The sequence below is a fragment of the Schistocerca gregaria genome, chromosome 5 (genome assembly GCF_023897955.1).
Source record: "Schistocerca gregaria isolate iqSchGreg1 chromosome 5, iqSchGreg1.2, whole genome shotgun sequence".
Classification (NCBI taxonomy): domain Eukaryota; kingdom Metazoa; phylum Arthropoda; class Insecta; order Orthoptera; family Acrididae; genus Schistocerca; species Schistocerca gregaria.
In genome coordinates, this window is record NC_064924.1 from 601,536,881 (window position 1) to 601,556,805 (window position 19,925).

The 19,925-nt window shown below is 39.3% G+C and overlaps 1 protein-coding gene across 1 annotated transcript in view; it reads left to right on the forward strand.

The window, feature by feature from the left end:
• The window catches only part of LOC126272232 (synaptic vesicle glycoprotein 2B-like), a 239,420-nt gene that overhangs the window by 125,191 nt on the left and 94,304 nt on the right, over positions 1-19,925 (forward strand). Inside the window, exon 5 of the mRNA XM_049974934.1 lies at positions 213-334. Within this exon, the coding sequence (XP_049830891.1) occupies positions 213-334 (122 nt within the window). The remainder of the gene's footprint in view (positions 1-212; positions 335-19,925) is intronic.

Below are 19,925 nucleotides of genomic sequence, written 5' to 3' on the forward strand. Positions count from 1 at the left end.
CTATGTCTCCAATGAGAGTTTGTTGAATCTTACAAAAATACTATAAAGTAGTTGACACATGACAGATTTTCGTATAACAGAATAAGATTTTATCTGGGTCATTTGCTCGTGAAAAGGGAATCACATAGTGTCTTTTATCATTATAGTTACAAGGTTACAGTTAATAGAGACATCATGTCTGCAGTTAACAAATTTTCCTATTTTTGTTTCAGACTCTCTGGACCAATGGCTATTCGACTAACTTTCATATCAGAATTTCATAGCCTTAAGTATAGGACAAGAATAATGGTACTATCTGGATTTCTGTATGCAATTGCAACCATTATTATTCCAGGTAAGTCAAATATCCATTTTAAGTGTGTAGTTAATAATGTTTTGTATTAGTTTCAGGTATTAAGTAATACTTAACACTCCAATATATGTAACAGAATGTGCAAAAAGGTGTGGACTAGTGACAAGCATCAGGTGTGAGAAAAACTGAATTAGCAGCTGTGAAAAATGTTACTCTGAGTCGTGTATTACCCATGACAGTTACTGGAAATATTAGCAAAATACAGGAGTGTACAGGCAACCTTTTACCCAAAGTTAGGATAATTTATCTGTGTATGGACATATGAATCTGTGCACTCTGAAGAACAACTCAAATTCATAAATTGAGGTACTATGTGAATTGTGTATTGTATTTTATTCATCTCTTGATGTACATTTGCAGTCCATTTGGTTTTCATACAGGAAACACGTAAAAAATTTATAATACAGTTACAATGATTTTTACATTATCAAATAATATCACAACAATAAATAATAATGCTACAAGGATATTTCTTGGAATATGTAACACATTGTACCCAGCTCAAATTTCCAGTTTGTCCTGCATGAATTTATCCACTGAGTAATAACACTTTAGTGTCAGTACCTGATATATCTTTCTTTAAGTGAACCTAAATTCGTCTGCATCAGCTTGTTGCCTTTTAATTTATTACAAATTTTCATTCCCATGTATTGAAGTCCCTGTGCATACAGTCTGAGGTGGTGGGTGGGGAGCATAAAATTTTCTTTGTTTCTATTATCATGTGAATGGACAAAATGATTTCCTTTCAAATAATTCAGGTCTGGTCTACAAAAATATAATAATCTCATGTATGTATAAGGATGGCATAGTTAATTTCTTAAGTCTTCTAAATAATGGTTGACATGGTTCTTTGTGATTTGCAGTGCACATATTTTGAATAATTTTTTTCTGCATTTTTAGTATCTGCACTATGTTTGTTGCATTACCCCAAAAAGCAATACCATACCTGATAATGGAATCAAAGTAGTTTGTATGTGCTACTTTTCATGTGTCCATGTCAGTTGCAGTTGATAATATTTGATTTGCAGATACAAAGCTGCTCAGTTTGTTTACTAGGTATTCAATGTGTGCCTGCCAGCTCAAATTTTTATCTACGTTTAAACCTAAGAATTTGATTGAGTCACTTTCTTCTATATCGTGGTTCTTGTGTACAATCTTAATCTGATCACATTCAGACTGTTTGGTTTTGAACTGCATTATTGAGTCTTGGATATGTTTAGATTCAACCCATCCAACTGAAAGGATTCTGATCACAGATCTGAGAATTTTTTCTGAAATCCCAATCTTCATCTAACACAAAAGTATCATCTGTGAACAGAACTGATGGGGAGCTGATATTTAATTGGGCCTAGTATGGAGCTTTGTGGAACACAGTGAGAAATTTTTTTCCAGTCAGAAAAATAATATGCACCATTTGATGAGATGCTAACACTTTACTATCTGTTTGATAAGTAGGATTTAAGCCATTGTAGGGCACTGTTGCTAATGCCATACTTTTCAAGTTTGTAAACAAGAAATGCATTGTTTAAGAATCAAACTCCTTTGTGAGGTCACAGAAAATTCCTGCCACTTTATTGCTCTTGTCTATTGATGTACTTATTTTCTAAATGAAACTGTTTACTGCATCTGTGGTATTTTTCTCCTGCTGAAAACCAAATTGATTGTTTAGAACAACAGAATATTTTGCAATGAAGTTTTGTATTTGTGCAACAGCGAGTTTTTCAGATATTTTAGCTAGGAATGAGAGAATCGAAATACGATGATAATTTCCCATGATCTCTCATGATCCCTTCTTGAAGAGTGGTTTGATTTCAGCATATTTCAGTACCTATGAGAAACAGCCATCTTCAAAACATTGATTTATTATTTGAGCTGGTGGGTTTGCAATTCTATTGTGTACCACATTAATAACTTTGGTGGGTATTCCATCCCAACCTGCTGAATTTTTGTTTCTTGATGTTAGAATAGCATTTTCTACATCCTCCATAGAAACTTTTAAGTATTTTGGAAAGTTATCAGATTTTTCATCTAAGTCAAAGGGATTTACTTTGTTGTGATAATCTGAACATCTACATCAGAATTTCTACATTTATAAAGCATTCATTAAAGTACTCTTGTATTTGAGCTGGACTTACAATAGTATTTCCTTCAATGTTAAAGGCTTTAACACCTAACTCAGATTTAATGACTGGCCACATAGCCTTTGCCTTATTTTTCTGATTTAAAATTAGCCTGTTACTTGCCAGTTGTTTTGCTGGCCTGACAGCTCTTTTAAATATGGTTTTATAGAGTCTAACATATTTAGTGAAATTAGTATCGTTAGTTTATTTTAGTTCTCTGTGCAGTTGCGTTTTTGTTACACTGGAAATTTTTATGCCCTGGGTAATCCACTGTAATTTATTTGTTATTTTATTGCTGCAGAGTCTAGGTGCAAATGTTTCATTAAAGACACCAAGAAAACTATTACCAAAATTTTCAAAGTTTTCATCACTTGAGCTATAGTGATCAAAAGGCCATGTTTTCTTTGCTAAAGTTCCTGCTCTTATGGGTTCTCATACATGTAAGCTTCCCATCTGTCAGTGGCAGCTCAATGAACAATGCATGATGATCTGAAATACCTAGATGTAGATAACATTTATACAAATCATCATACACATAATTAGTTAGAACATTGTCAATACAGGTTGCTGATTGCCCATTGTCTATGGCAGATTCAAAGAAATTCAATTTGAAACCATATTCCTTTACTAAGTCAGTGAATCTTGAAGTGTAACTACTATCAATATTAAAAACAGCAGCTATTACAATTCTTGTTCTTTTTTTCTCTACAAAGGTCTTCTAGCATAATTTGAAGTTTAGATTTCTGCTTAACAACTCTCAAAAACACATTCTTCATTCAAATAATTAAAACAGTTGCTGGTCCCACAATCTATATCACTATGTAGAAGTATACATTAGCATCCACATGACTTGTTTCTTCTGCAAAAACTACTTGCTAATCTGGAGTTCCCTATTTTGTTTAGGTTTTTAATTGTGTCCTCAGTAAACCAGTACTCATTTAAACAAACAACTCTAATATTTGCACATTCTTACAGAATGATTTCATTGTTTGAAGCATCAGTGTTTAAACCATTTATATTCCAGTGGATAACATACCTACTGTGACTATTAGTTATGGGCTTAGCACATTGCTTCCCTGATAACAGTTTGGTTTTGTCTTTCTTAATGCTGCACAAGTTTTTCACCCCCATTCCTACTTATCAGTTTCCCTTATTTTTTTATGACCTGGCAAGTATCTATGAACATCTTACTGAATATTTTAGAGCCCAACCTATTCAGATGCAGATGGCAAGACACTTTCCACTTAGAAATTTGTTGGGATCAATGAAAACAACTCCTTGTTCAATTCACTGTTGTTTAATGTTGCTGTTTATTCTCTGCACATAGCTGTCATTCACTGAAATCCTGTAAACAATGCCACTTATTATTATTCTGGAATTTGAGTAGAGTCTTCTGGCCATTCGGATGAGGTTCCTTGTGTTCTAATTCTTATTTATGTACCTGTACCCTACCTACTCTACAACACATCCAATGTATGGTTAGACAGTTTTCTTTACTCATTTCATTGTTGTATTCTGGCCATGATTGCTGAATACTGTATTATTGTCAACACAGTTGTTTGGGAAATTGGAAAATATCTCAGACAAAAATAATCTATGGACTCACCAGCCACAAGCTCATTATAGTAGGTGGATTCTTGGTAGATACAAAGATTCCAGAATATGGCTCTGAAGCTGGTTGACTGGCTGGAGGATAACCACTCTATTCTCAGACTTGTTGTACTTGCTCTTAACATAAACTAGTGTAGCATAAATAAAGATGTTTATAACTGCAAGGATTTTCAGGTTGAACAAGAGAGGTGAATGATATTCCTTGGGACCAGCTTTGCACATTATTGTACTTACTTTCTTCTGTCACAAATGAATTACAGACATTGGTCATGAAAAATCAGTGCGGAAAATTAAAAATTTGTGGTGGACCAGTACTCGAACCTGGGTCTCCTGTTTACTAGGCAGTTGCTCTGATCAGTAAGCCATCCATACACAGTGGTCATTGTCAATTTATGTACACACTACAAATGTAGTGCCATTGCCCATTATCTTCATTACTTGCAGCATTTTGCCAATTTCCATAAAAGTGCATCTGCACTTAAGAGATCATTGGACATCCGAAAGAACAGATACCATATTTATATGCTTTCTTCTATATTTTTAGGATGGCTGCAGAATAGCTTGATTGACCCAACAGGCCAACTTTGCACAATATTCTAAGTACCTTCACTTGTATTTTTAGGATGTCTGTGACAACCAAAGTGCCCCCATAGCAACAGACCATAAAAAAACTTTGAGACTGAAAGCAACTGAAATAAACCATTCTTAGTTACTCATCAGTGAGTCAGCCTGCCAGTTTCTGCAGTAGAAGACAGTACACTCAGGCAGTTTACCTGCAGACTTTGATGTTTCTCCCAGTCCAGTTCTGAGTCAATATGTATGCGTAAATGTTTTACTGATATATATCCTATGTACTTAGACAATCCTAGCAGAAGGTAATGTGCTTTTTCAGGAATGCAGAGCAGTTTGTTAGATGCAAAGCAGTTCAGAAATAAGTCCAGGATTTTCTGCATAGCACAGTACAATACTAAAGCAGCATGTTGTGTACAGCAGATAACTTAGTGGTGATGTCTATTACTGGAAAAATCATTGATTCCAACTATAAAGAAAAATGGCCCCAAGAATTTGCCTAGCAAGATACCTTCACAGCAGAATTCCTGTTTTTAACTGAGACAAGAATGATTTACTTAATCCACATATACCTTCACTGCATAGTTCTTTGTGCCCCTTAAGTCTTCTGGATATTCTTCTTTAATCTTCATCCTGTGATTACTGCATGTGGTGAACCACTATTAAATAATGTACCCAGCATTACATTTACTAGCACTAAATTTACTTTCAGTAATCAGCTTGTTCATAAGTAACTATATCAACTTAACATCACAGGTAAGTAACCTACAAAGGCTAAAATCAGCATAGTGAAGATTAAAATGTGCCTCATAAGTAAACATGTTTTGAATAGATCTTTAAGTATTTACTCCTAGTCACAGGCTGACTGATAAGAGACATTGCAGCATAGTGCCTGGCAGACATAAAAGTTTGCATAAAGAGTTATGAACAATGACCAACTGAAAATTACGTGATGAATGCGAGATATTGGACATACACTCCTGGAAATTGAAATAAGAACACCGTGAATTCATTGTCCCAGGAAGGGGAAACTTTATTGACACATTCCTGGGGTCAGATACATCACATGATCACACTGACAGAACCACAGGCACATAGACACAGGCAACAGAGCATGCACAATGTCGGCACTAGTACAGTGTATATCCACCTTTCGCAGCAATACATGCTGCTATTCTCCCATGGAGACGATCGTAGAGATGCTGGATGTAGTCCTGTGGAATGGCTTGCCATGCCATTTCCACCTGGCGCCTCAGTTGGACCAGCATTCGTGCTGGACGTGCAGACTGCGTGAGACGACGCTTCATCCAGTCCCAAACATGCTCAATGGGGGACATATCCGGAGATCTTGCTGGCCAGGGTAGTTGACTTACACCTTCTAGAGCACGTTGGGTGGCACGGGATACATGCGGACGTGCATTGTCCTGTTGGAACAGCAAGTTCCCTTGCCGGTCTAGGAATGGTAGAACGATGGGTTCGATGACGGTTTGGATGTACCGGGCATTATTCAGTGTCCCTTCGACGATCACCAGAGGTGTACGGCCAGTGTAGGAGATCGCTCCCCACACCATGATGCTAGGTGTTGGCCCTGTGTGCCTCGGTCATATGCAGTCCTGATTGTGGCGCTCAACTACACGGCGCCAAACACACATACGACCATCATTGGCACCAAGGCAGAAGCGACTCTCATCGCTGAAGACGACATGTCTCCATTCGTCCCTCCATTCACGCCTGTCACGACACCACTGGAGGTGGGCTGCACGATATTGGGGCGTGAGCGGAAGACGGCCTAACGGTGTGCGGGACCATAGCCCAGCTTCATGGAGACGGTTGCGAATGGTCCTCGCCGATACCCCAGGAGCAACAGTGTCCCTAATTTGCTGGGAAGTGGCGGTGCGGTCCCCTACGGCACTGCGTAGGATCCTACGGTCTTGGCGTGCATCCGTGTGTTGCTGCGGTCCGGTCCCAGGTCGACGGGCATGTGCACCTTCCGCTGACCATTGGCGACAACATCGATGTACTGTGGAGACCTCACACCCCACGTGTTGAGCAATTCGGCGGTACGTCCACCCGGCCTCCCGCATGCCCACTATACGCCCTCACTCAAAGTCCGTCAACTGCACATACGGTTCACGTCCATGCTGTCGCGGCATGCTACCAGTGTTAAAGACTGCGATGGAGCTCCGTATGCCATGGCAAACTGGCTGACACTGACGGCGGCGGTGCACAAATGCTGTGCAGCTAGCACCATTCGACGGCCAACACCGCGGTTCCTCGTGTGTCCGCTGTGCCGTGCGTGTGATCACTGCTTGTACAGCCCTCTCGCAGTGTCCGGAGCAAGTATGGTGGGTCTGACACACCGGTGTCAATGTGTTCTTTTTTCCATTTCCAGGAGTGTAGATTGAGCATTCACTGATGACTTGTTACTAACTCCCAAGGTTTTGTATGTAACACCTATTTATAGACGCATGTATTACGGAAATTGTTGTTGTTGTTGTCTTCAGTCTTGAGACTGGTTTGATGCAGCTCTCCATGCTACTCTATCCTGTGCAAGCTGCTTCATCTCCCAGTACCTACTGCAACCTACATCCTTCTGAATCTGCTTAGTGTACTCATCTCTCGGTCTCCCTCTACGATTTTTACCCTCCACGCTGCCCTCCAATGCTAAATTTGTGGTCCCTTGATGCCTCAAAACATGTCCTACCAACCGATCCCTTCTTCTAGTCAAGTTGTGCCACAAACTTCTCTTCTCCCCAATCCTATTCAATACCTCCTCATTAGTTACGTGATCTATCCACCTTATCTTCAGTATTCTTCTGTAGCACCACATTTCGAAAGCTTCTATTCTCTTCTTGTCCAAACTAGTTATCGTCCATGTTTCACTTCCATACATGGCTACACTCCAAACAAATACTTTCAGAAACGACTTCCTGATACATAAATCTATATTCGATGTTAACAAATTTCTCTTCTTCAGAAACGCTTTCCTTGCCATTGCCAGTCTACATTTTATATCCTCTCTACTTCGACCATCATCAGTTATTTTACTTCCTAAATAGCAAAACTCCTTTACTACTTTAAGTGTCTCATTTCCTAATCTAATTCCCTCAGCATCACCTGATTTAATTTGACTACATTCTATTATCCTCGTTTTGCTTTTGTTAATGTTCATCTTATATCCTCCTTTCAAGACACTGTCCATTCCGTTCAACTGCTCTTCCAAGTCCTTTGCCGCCTCTGACAGAATTACAATGTCATCGGCGAACCTCAAAGTTTTTACTTCGTCTCCATGAATTTTAATACCTACTCCAAATTTTTCTTTTGTTTCCTTTACTGCTTGCTCAATATACAGATTACATTTGAGATATTAACATAAGAGACAGAAAAAATAAAATATACAAAGACACATCAGGCAAAAAAGCAAACTTCTTTTAACTATAAAAGGACAAAATACTAGGTACTATGGTGTAAGAGAGAAGTATTATGTGCATAGGGGATCCCAAGGATTGCCAAGAATTTTTGAGAAAACGAAATTTTCTAATTGGAATAATTAACAAACTAACAGGTTATTGCACTAAAGGCATCAGTTTTGTAAACATAAAAATCAAAATTACTAAACTGTAACACAGGATTTTGGAAATAATTACTGTTTAACAATGGAATGTTTTTGTACATGAAAACATTAAATACGAAAAACTTTTGAGATACCAAATTTTCAGAGAAAGTAAGACATTTGCTTGAAAGAGGAGCATGGGGATTTTCAAATAAGCTGTGTCAATCTTAGAAAAAAACAATTTTTGTCTGTTTTGAATTTTGATATGCACATTGTTTAGAGGTATCATAAATTAAAACATTTCTGTAATCAAAATGTTTCTATATGAACTAAACATACTATTGGAACTTCCTAGCAGATTAAAAGTGTCTTCTGGACTGGGACTTGAACCTGGGGCCTTTGCTTTTCATGGGCAAGTTCTCTACAACTGAGCTACCCAAGCACAACTCATGTTCTCCCTTCAAAGCCCTACTTCCACCAGTACCTCAATTCCAAACTTATGCTTTTATCATTAGAAATTGGTAATTTTACAGTGAATAGTGAAATTTTGTGAAATAACTGCATGGATAATAATTCAGTCATTGTACATAACTATTCTATATGCACTAATACTGAAAAGAGATCAGAAAAGAAAAAAAAATGTATTGGAATCAGGAGTGGTACAAGAGCCAGTAGGATAATCTCAACTTTGCTCTGCTACACATGAACCCTCTGCCAGGCACTTAAGTGTGAACTGCAGAGTAACCATGTAGTTGCAGATGTTGCAGGTCACTCCATTAAGCTGCAGCAGGCGTGTACATTGTATGCTGCTGACAGAAGTTGCTCTACCCAGATGCAGTGGACTTGGGCACATGTGGTGGATGCAAAGGTGCAGCATGGTTGATGATGTTCTGCATAGGTGAGAGTATGGCTTGCTCGGCAACATTCTGACCAGACCTGGAAGTGATGTGGATAGGGATGTTCTGTGCATGGGAGTGGTATGCTCGGCAGAATTCTGCACTAGCCCAGGCCCAATGCAGTTGGTGATGTTCTGTACAGGTGCATATGTGGAGCAGGTCACAGGGAGGCAGGGTGTGTTGATGTGTGAAGGTGGTTGCTCCAGCAAGATGCAGTGTCATCAGAATCAGAAGTTACTGGGCAAAGTTGGTTGAACTCGGTTGCTGTGTGTAAAGAAGGATGCCAAGGCAATTGCCGTGGTGCATGGTGGCAAGCATTGTCGTGATCAATGGGGTTATGTTGCTGTGTGTCACTGGAATATTCCTGATGTAAATGTTTATTAACAGCACCACTAATTAGAAATATACTGTCAACATTCATAGGCCAAGTTTGAGTTTGGTGAGGACAAAACTGGGTATGTGCCATGTTTGTGTCTGAAATCCAGGACTGTGGGTGGGTTGAAGAAATTCACATGTGGTGCAGTAGATGTGCTGCCCATGGTGAGTGAAAATGAATCCGGAGCATCTGGAATGTTGGCGTCAAGTCATTGAAAAGTGTTTCTGCAGGTAGGATATGTTGATGGGATTCCATAGTACATCATTTGCGGCTTTCAATTTTTTGTGACTAACATCGTAAGTTGAACTACAGTATTGAAGCATTTCATTTGCACAACTGATGTCTGAAGATGGTGTATGAGTCACTTGAGAAGCACTGCACTAGCCAGAACAGAAACCATTGGCCTGATATGCAAATTTCAGTGGCCAGTGGTTATGTGTGGGTGGCATTGTTGTAACTCCACTGGTGTGAATTTGACCTTGTACATGGTCGTCATTAGTCAATGGGTTCACCGAGGGGGAAACTTGGGATAAGTACAGGTGTAGAATATCAAATACACAATTACTGTGTAGAATAATACCACTTTACTGAAGACAATGTACATGAGACTTCCACACAAGGACAGAGTACACTGCTCACTAAACTGTCAGAGAGAGAGAGAGACAGAGAGAGAGAGAGAGAGAGAGAGAGAGAGAGGGGGGGGGGGGGGGGGGGGGCTCCACAAAGTTTCACTCACTAGGCTGGTCAACGATGTTGTTGTTGTGGGTGATAGCCACCACAGTTTATTTTACTGGACTAGTTTCAAGCATTACCCATCACTGAAACTGGTCTGGTAAAACAATCTAGTACCAACAAGCAGCTTACATCAAACAGTTAATTACTAATGTGACACATTCGCAATTTCTACAAGCTGCAGAGCACCAAATGTACAAGACAATCTTATCACTCCTGTGTCACAAAATTACAACATTCCCTTCAAATAGCATTCCCTGTTTTCCTGAATGAGAAAAGAAATACATGAACAATTCTGAACAATGGACATGGTAAGGAAGCAGTTTTTGCTTCACCTTATCCACTCTATATGTACTAAGCATACCCATTACCAGTTCAGCACAAAACAAAAACAGAATTCAGAAGTTCTCAGGTGGCTAGAACTGTGCTGTAATGTTCATGAATGATAATAGAGAGTGACAGTACGTTATTAGTAAGAAGGAAGGACTGGTGAGAAGATAGTATCAACTTTGAAATTCCATTGCCTTACACGTCAATCATCGCAAGAATGTAAACCATGTAGACATGCTGTGCTTAATCTCACAGATAAACAAATGAGTGGCACTGCGATATTGGTGTTGGAAAAGAGGCTAATATTTCACCCACTCCAAAGACCTTGCCTATTAAGGATCTTATCAGTGCTGTTGAGCAAGGGGGTCTCAAAACTGCCGAGTGAGACTACCAAAGAAATAAGACAAGAGGCTCGCAGGGCCACAACTAGGATGCCTGCACCAAAGCAGAACATCAACACTGGAGAAAAGAAAGCTCTCTGTTCCTTAATAAAAGACACAGAAATAATGATTTTACCTGCCGACAAGGGAAATTCTACTGTTCTTTTGCCTGCAACATCCTATTTTGGCAAGATGACAGATTTACTGCAGGACTCAGTGTATCACCATCTCCAGAAGGATTCAACTGATGCTGTACAATGGAAGACATCCACACTACTCGAATCCAGCCAGTTTCCTGAACATCTTAAAAAGAGCTTAAGAGTACAAGCACCAGTTCCATTACAACTCTATCGGCTGTCTAAGATCCATAAGGAAGGGGCTCCTCTTTGCCCCATCATGAGCAATATAGGAGCCCAGAAGTATTACCTATCAAAACATCTGGGCTCTCTTCTAAGCCCACAAGTAAGAAAATGTGAACATCACATTTGAATCTCAGAAGATTTTATACAATGACTGAAGACTTTGAGTCTCGAACCAACTGACATTTTAGTGAGTTTCAACGTGGTCTCTTTGTTTGAATGCCTTTGGTGGATTCATTACAACTTATAGAAACAAAGTTGGAGGAGGACACCTTACATCTTTTCAAACAAGTGTTTACCTCGACATACTATTTATTTAACAAACAATATTTTTAGCAGACTGACGGTGATGCTATGGGTAGCCCTTTGTCTCCTATAGTACCTAACCTTTTTATGGAAGACTTCGAGGATAAAGCATTTCAGTCAGCAGTGTTGAAACCCAAATGTTTCTGGAGTTATGTGAATGACACTTTTGTTGTTTGGCCACACAGAGCAACAACACTTCCTGCATTTCTGGAACATCTTAATTCCCTCCATCCCAGCATTTGCTTCAGCATGGAAGGGGAGAAAAATGGAGAGATCCCATTTCTTGATGTCTTGGTCCACAGGAAAGAAGATGGTTCCTTGGGTCACAGTGTGTTTCGCAAACCGACTCTCACTGACCTGTATTTATGAGCTACAAGTTGCCATCACCTATCTCAACAATGTGGTCTGTTGCAGACCCTCGTTCATACAGCCAGAATTATCTCTGATGCAGGGAGCTTACCAGCAGACCTTAGCCATCTTTGCTCTGTGTTTGCACATATCAGGTACTCTGATAAACAGATTCGTAGTACATTTAAGCCTGCATGCACTAAAGCTCCAGAACAGCCAGAAGAAACAGAGAACTCCATGAGCATGGCTTTTCTACCATATGTTGGCAGCATGTCCTTTAAGATTGGCAGGCTGTTAAAGAAACATCAAATAAAATGTACCTTCTGCTCTCCAGTGCAAGTGAAACTAAGCTGGGTTCTGTTAAACATGATCTTGGTCTAAGGAGATCAGGGATAAATAAAATCTCATGCCAGTGTGGGAAATCATACATTGGCCAGCCATGTTGCACTGTTAAGGATAGATGTGCTGAACATAGATGTCACACCAGACAAGGTCAGCCAGAAGAGTTTGCTGTGGCTGACCACTGTCTTAACACAGGACACAGCATGAACTATGGAGAGACAAAGATCCTTTCGCCCACTTCCACATACTGGGATTCCATCACTAAAGAAGCAGTCAAAATTCATATAAGTAATGACCTGCTCAATAGACACACAGGATTTCAACTCAGCAATGCATGGGAACCAACACTGGCAGCACTAAGGCATCGTCGGCTGCAGTCGAATGAATCTGAGTCAACACAGATGGAAAATCAAAGTCCACACATTTAAGCTGGGTGCCAACAGTCTGCCCGCACCTGCACTGTGCCGCTATTTGCGGCCACACTTTTCCCACATCGCGAATGAGAAGCCCGTGGCCCGCTTGTATGGCAGGGGACACTGGAGGTCGCCATGCTCTATGATTCGTCTATGATGATGTTATACCGTAGCACTTGGCACCTGCAATTCTACAGTGAGCCAGCGTATATATTGGCAAGCCATTGCAGCAACACGTTGGTCAGCACCTGAAGATGACGAGCAGCTCTCTCGTCGAAATATTGAGCATATATATGATGCTGTGACAAAGCAAGCTGGGATATTTTTACTTCCCCTCTTGTTTTGCCATCTGCCTCATTAAATTCATTTTTTTTTTCATTTTTGACTAATTACTATTAACAAATGTGAGTATAATTTGCATTTTCATAAAAGAGAGAGGTTGGCCCTAATTTTTAAAGAACATAACATCAGACCTAATTTTGTGCTTACTTTTATGCATGTAATTGATTTTCTAATTTATTTTGATTATGCCTAGTTAGTATCATTTGTTATAAGGTGAAATCAATAATTGTTTCATACCTTAAATTCCATTGTTGAATTATAAACAAATATAAATTCTACAATAATTATAAACATTTGGAGGAACAACTAATAGTGTTCTTAAAGGATTTATTTGGCTCTATTCAAAAACATGTTAGCAAAGCCGGCTCGTAATTATTTCCAAATTAATTAACAGCTTTTTCCAAAGTATTGTTTGCATAATGATATATGTTAATTTCACCATTTAAACAAATAATTCGGCTTAACCCCCATAGTAGAAGAAACTGTAAAAAAGAACCAATTTTTTGTTGTATTCTGTTAATTTAGTGAGTTAAGTTTAAATTGTAATTTCTGTAAGTTTAACTTTGAACAATTTGTAGTTTTAGCAGCTGTTATTGTGATGATATATAAGGGCCCAATTTTTGGTCTCGAGACAGTCAGTCCACAGCCAAGTTTCAGATGAAGAATCTGTGTTGGTTAGATCAACAACAATGCATCCATGAAATAAGTGTAACACAATTAGGCCGTGTGTAAAAACAGTGACAGTGGCTGTTCCATACGTACCTTGTTATTCTTCAAGAACTGTGTGGTTAGGCTTTTACTGCTCATAGATGTTCAACAGGAAACTATTGTAGCAGTATGTGGATATTTGCCTGCAACCTATTTATGAGGCTCATTGAAAGTAAACTTATAGTGCACTGGTCATATAACTGTGTAATATATGGGGTTCTAAACAGTGAAAGTAAAAGACTGTGAAACACAACTGTGCATCTGTCAGCTACATCATTTACAGTAGACAGTAGTTGCACTTCCACAACCCATTTTTTGGCCAGTGTAGCAATGCTGTACATCAACCCTGAGGACAACAAACAAAGAAAGCAGGTGAGTATCATCACAATGTGATGCTCATGAACCAAGGAAGTAGTATCAACAAGATTACTGTCCTGATGCTATCCCCTGACTCGATTGGATGGTATTCTTGGAAATGGTGGATGGTCTAGGATGGCAGAAGAATAGGTAGATACAGCAGGGAGAAAGGAATGGCTATGCGAGCAAAGGCAGCTCATCCATCTGTGGGTACAGACAGTTGTGTGTTGTACATTGGGAAGTGCAGCAGGATGGGAAAGAGGCTAGTGCAGGATAGAGGGACGGCCCTAAGAAAACAACTTGCATGTGTGTGTGTGTGTGTGTTTAGAGCTCCTGTGTTGCCAGCGAGAGCCCAGTTAGTTGCATTATAATTCGTAGTTATGGCTGGGATAACACCAGCACAGTAGTGCGTTGCATCAATAGCACAGGACAGCTTTTTTAGTAGTCAGTGTGACAGTGAAGTAAGACATAACAGTTTACATGATGAAAAGATAGATTCTCTTCCTACCTATCAGAGATTACATCACAGAGCCAAAAACTAGTGGAACTTTAGCATCATGATTCATGATGTACTTCTTTCAGAACCAAGAATAATAAAGATCTAAAAATAAAAGAGTATCTGCCATATATGACCCATTTATCAAAAAATGAGTGACACTGCTCATTAGTTACAAACTGCAAGATCAAATGTTCGTGTGTGGTGCGAGTCTGATGAAGAAACATACTGTCACGTATTATGAAGTGTAGTTCTGATGCAGACACAATTCTGACATAACTACATAGATCTGAAGATGATCTAGGAAGATTGAGGCCATCCTCAGTTCCTATGGGTGAAGAATTGTAGGATTCCCCATAATTCAGGAGTGCTCTACATAAAGTAAGCAGTTACTTGGGTAGAAGAGTACTTGTGGAGTCCACATGGTGATCTTGTAGGCTAGGTGGTAGTTTGAGATGGAAAGTTTTTGCACTCAAATTTAGCAAGAGACAGATTAGATGACATAGGAGAGGAAGAGTTCATTTCAGTCAAGATAAACTGAGTTTAATTGTGAAATTGTCTAGACTGAGCAACAGATGTAGGTGAACTCAGGTTAATTTCAGCCCTATATATCATCTATATTTATCATTAATTAACTCTGTTTTTTAAATTTGCTAATGATTATAATTAACCTCAAATATTTTTAAGAAACATAATTTTTACCACTGGTTTCTGTGTTGCCTTAATAGAAATCTCATTTGTGCCTTTACTTCAATTCTTCTAGGAAATTAGCAACTTTTTAGATCAGCAGATTAAAAGATAATCAGAAAGCTTAATTTAAAGTTATTTATTCACTGCCCTGTAATACACTGCACCAGCCAGACTGCAGCCCCACTGTGAATACTGTTCTCGAACACAGGATGAGTTGGTTGACATTCTGCTCAAAATTACCATGACTACTGTCAAATAATTGGCAGCTCCTGAAAAATGGTGCGTTGGAAGAGCTGCTGAGAGTCATGTATCTGTGATACCAGCACCAGAGATACCTCAAGCACTGTCCTCTCCTGTGGATCCTGTCTCCTCTGCAGAAAGTACAGGATCTGTAATTACTCATCCACTTTATTGTGAGTGTATGTCAGTGGTAGGTCTAGGTGTCCTGTACAGGGTTGATGAGGACCAGGGAGGACCCAGGATGTTGTAAACAATTCCCCAAATCAACAAGTTAGAGGTGCTGTCATTCACTGAAACTGAAACTGAGCCACTGGGACTCATTTCACCTGTTTCACGGTAACCTGTTTTGTCTGGGGTCAAGAGGTCTATTAATCTTTGCAGTTGATGGTTCCCCCTAGGGAAATGGAACCAAGAAGGAAAGGACACCAGGTGCACTCACTGTGTATGCCTGGGGGCCTCATTCAACGTGTTGAAGAGGATATTCCATCAGCCATTCAGGAACAGGATGCAGCCAGCTGCAGATTGTGGCACAAAATGGAACAAATTATATCTGTTGTCTGTGCTCCAACGTCATTCTTGAGTCATTCCAGTGACTGACAGAGAAGGTTGAGAAGACCAGCCTTGTGCATGGAGTTTCAACAAAGCTCACAATTCGCAGAATTGTCCTCAGAACTGATCATGGCTCTTTGGTTCTGAGTCAAGTGGAAGGACTGAACCAGAGACTTTGAAGATTCTGTGACAAGCCACACTGCCACTTCCTGGACTTGCACTATAGGGTTGAGAACTGTACAGTTCCCATAAATGGGTCAGGTGTGCACTACACATAAGAGGCTCCTACTCAGGTTGCTGACTATGTGTGAGGTGCTCACAATGGATTTAGATTAGGTGACTCTCCATCCAGTCCGGATTATGATAATTGTAGGAAACCCAGACGTACCTGTATAAGACTGAAAGAAATGCCTCCCATAGGCGACAGTATTAAAATCCTAATGGTAAACTGCCTTAGCACTTGAAACAAAGTGGAAGAGTTTGAAGCACTCTTGAAAAGCAATGTTACTCACATAATACTGGTACAGAAAGTGGGATGAAATCTTAAATTGATAGCGGTGAGATTTTTGGGGAAAATTAAAGTGTATATCAAAAAGATAGGCAAACTGGAAATGGAGTTGGAGTATTTGTCGCAGTAGACAATACACTCAAATCCACTGATCAGGAGTGGGCACCAAATGGTTACTGGATCCTTCTGTCACACATCAGACTCATCTACAGATGTAACTGAAAACTTTAGAGAAAACCTCAGTTTATTTGCTTGTAAGTTCCCTAATCACACTGCATCATCCAACAATTGGAAAAAAATACAGTTTTGTTAGTGATGGGCATGATAAGACATCCTGTGAAACATTAATATATGCCATCTCTGAAAACTACCTACAACAAATAGTTAGGACCCCATTCACAATGAAAATATGTTGGATCTAATGGCAAAAAAACAGACATGACCTCTTACAAATAAAGATCAGTTTAAAAGGAGACTGAAATACTTACTAGTGGCCAACTCCTACTCCATTGACGAATTTTTTAATAGAAATAAATGATGTATTGTATATATTCATACTATTAGTATTGTTATTTCAGCTTTAAAAAAATATTGACATGTTCCACATCCACGAGAATCTCCTCAGCATGGACCTATGGAACAGAAAACAAATCTAATCTAATCTTAGGATGTCCACATCAAAACTGGTATCAATGACCATTCTGTGGTTGTGGCAACAATGATTAGCAAATTACAACTAAAACAAGAAGAAAGATATATAGCTTCAGCAAAATAAATAAAAAGTCAGCAGTGTCACACCTCAATGAGGAACTTGAAACTGTCATTACAGGACAAGAGTATGTAGAGGAATTACAGCAAGTTTAAAAGAATAGTTAACTTTGCACTGGATAGATGTGTACCCAGTAGAACAGTTCATAATGGGAGAGATCCTCCGTGGTATACAGTCACTGTAAAGAAACTTCTATAGAAACAGAGATAACTGCATAATAGGTATAAAACAAAGCATTGCGCTACAGATAGAGAGATGCTGAATTAGACACATTTGGCTGTGCTCCCTCCGACTAACTGGCTAACTACACTTAACAACTGCTCTGTCCTGTCCCCACCACATCTGTTGACTGGTTTTTTGTTGGTCCAGTTTTGTCATACAGCATAAACTGTACACTTGAAATTGGACAGGTCAAACAAAAGTTGTAGTAATACATAGTATTAGGAAATAACAGGTGAATTTGTTACACAATCAGAAATTCTTTTACAGAATAGAAACAGTGCTTTATTAGAAATGCATTTATTTTAATTTTCTATACTGGATACATAGCAGTCTTTATTTCCTCTGGTATCTTATTGTGTAGTATTACACCAATGTTAATTATGCTCCTCTGACAGGGTGTTGTTCTGTGATATTTTTAGTGTGTATTTGATTTACCTCTGGTACAACAGTTGCGCACATTTTTTTCTTTGTTAGTTTGCCTGTTTTCAACAGGGAGACTCTAGTGAACAGGACAGTTTCATAAATGAACAAGCTTGGAACATTCAGAATGCCAAGCTCAGTAAAATGAAATTTACAGAACTTCATCTTTTTAAGGCCATAAATTATTCTTAGAGTCATAAATTATTCTTAGAGTCTCTTCTTAAATTCTAAAAACCTTTACAATGTGAGTTGAGTGTACCCAGAAACGATACCATAATGAAGCAGTGACTGGACTGTGCTCAGTATGTCTGTGGTGCTGTTCTTTTGCTTGGCTTTAATATTCTTAGGCTGCAGCACATGGACGAGAGTTTTCTGGACAAGTCGTTTGTAAGTGTGTCCAACCTCTAAGTCTTGCTGAACCCACAGACCAAAAATTTTTTTATTGCTTACATTATCAAGGGGTTCATTTTCTGATCATGCTTCGATAGACATTTGATTAGATGAAGGAAATAAATGAAAGTTGACACACACTGTTTTTTCAGTATTTCCAATGAGTTTGTTTTCAGTGAACCACTCAGAAAATATATTCATAGAACTTTCTGCTTTTGACCGCAAAGTTTCTGGGCTGGATACAGTACACAATATGCTGATGTTATTAGTGAACAGGATGCACCCAGCTGCAGCACTGTACCATCCCCTACCCCTACTGTGCTATCCCTCCCCCTTGCCACCTACTTAGCCCCCAGTGGCCGGGGGCAGTGGTCGTGTGAGTGAGTGAGTGAGTGTGTGTGTGTATGTGTGTGTGTGTGTGTGTGTGTGTGTGTGTGTGTGTGTGTGTGTGTGTGTGTGTGTGTTGCGCTTGCGTGAATTTGTTTGTGTTGTATTTCTTCGGAGAAGACCTTTTGGCCAAAAGCTCACATGTTTAGCAGTCTTTTTGTTGTGCCTGTCTGTGACTCAGCATCTCCTCTACATGATGAGTAGCAGTCTATTCTTTTCATAATTCTGAAGTTTTAAATTTCAGTTTTACGTAATCATTCACTCAGGAAGATTGTACAAACATACCATCATTTGACTGTCACACAGACTTCTGTATGGAGGGCACATTAATAGACTTCCCTGGTGAAGAGCGGAACTGAAACAGCTTGCAAACAAGTAAGTCACGAAATCTGGATAGAATCATGATTCAGTTTTACAGAGAGGAGTCTGTGACATTGGCCTCTTACTCAGATTGCATCTGTCGTGAATCTATCATCCAGTGTGAAGTCCCAATGAGTGGAAAAAAATGCAGACGACTCCTGTATATAATAAGGGTGAACAAACAGACTCACAAAATTACAGACGATATTCTTAGCGTCAGTTTGCTGCAGAATTCTTGAACTTATTCTGAGTTTGAATAGAAGAATTTTCCTTGAGGTAGAGAACCTTTTGTCAACACATCTGCATGGATTTAGGAAGTATCATTCATGCAAAACTCAGCTTGCCCTTTCCTCACAAGATATCCTGTGAACCACGAATGGAGGGCAACAGGCACATTTCATATTTCTAGATTTCTGGAAACTGCAGACTGTTAGCGTAGGTTGGAGCACACAGATTATGTTCCCAGATGTATGAGTGCCTCTAGGACTTCTTATGTAAAAGAACCCAATATATTGCCCTCAATGGAAATTGTCCACCAGAGGCTATGGTATCATCAGGGGTGCCCCAGGGAAGTGTGAGAGGGCTACTTTATTCTCAATATGCATAAATCATCTGACAGACAGGATGAGCAGCAATCTGTGGCCATTTACAAATGGCACTGTGGTGTATATGAATGTGTCAACATTGAGTAACTGTAGCTGGATGCAAGATATTTTAGACAAAATTTATAGTTGGTGTGATGAAGGGCAGCTTGCTTTAATTGTTGAAAAATAGTAGTTAAATCAGATGAGTTGGAGAA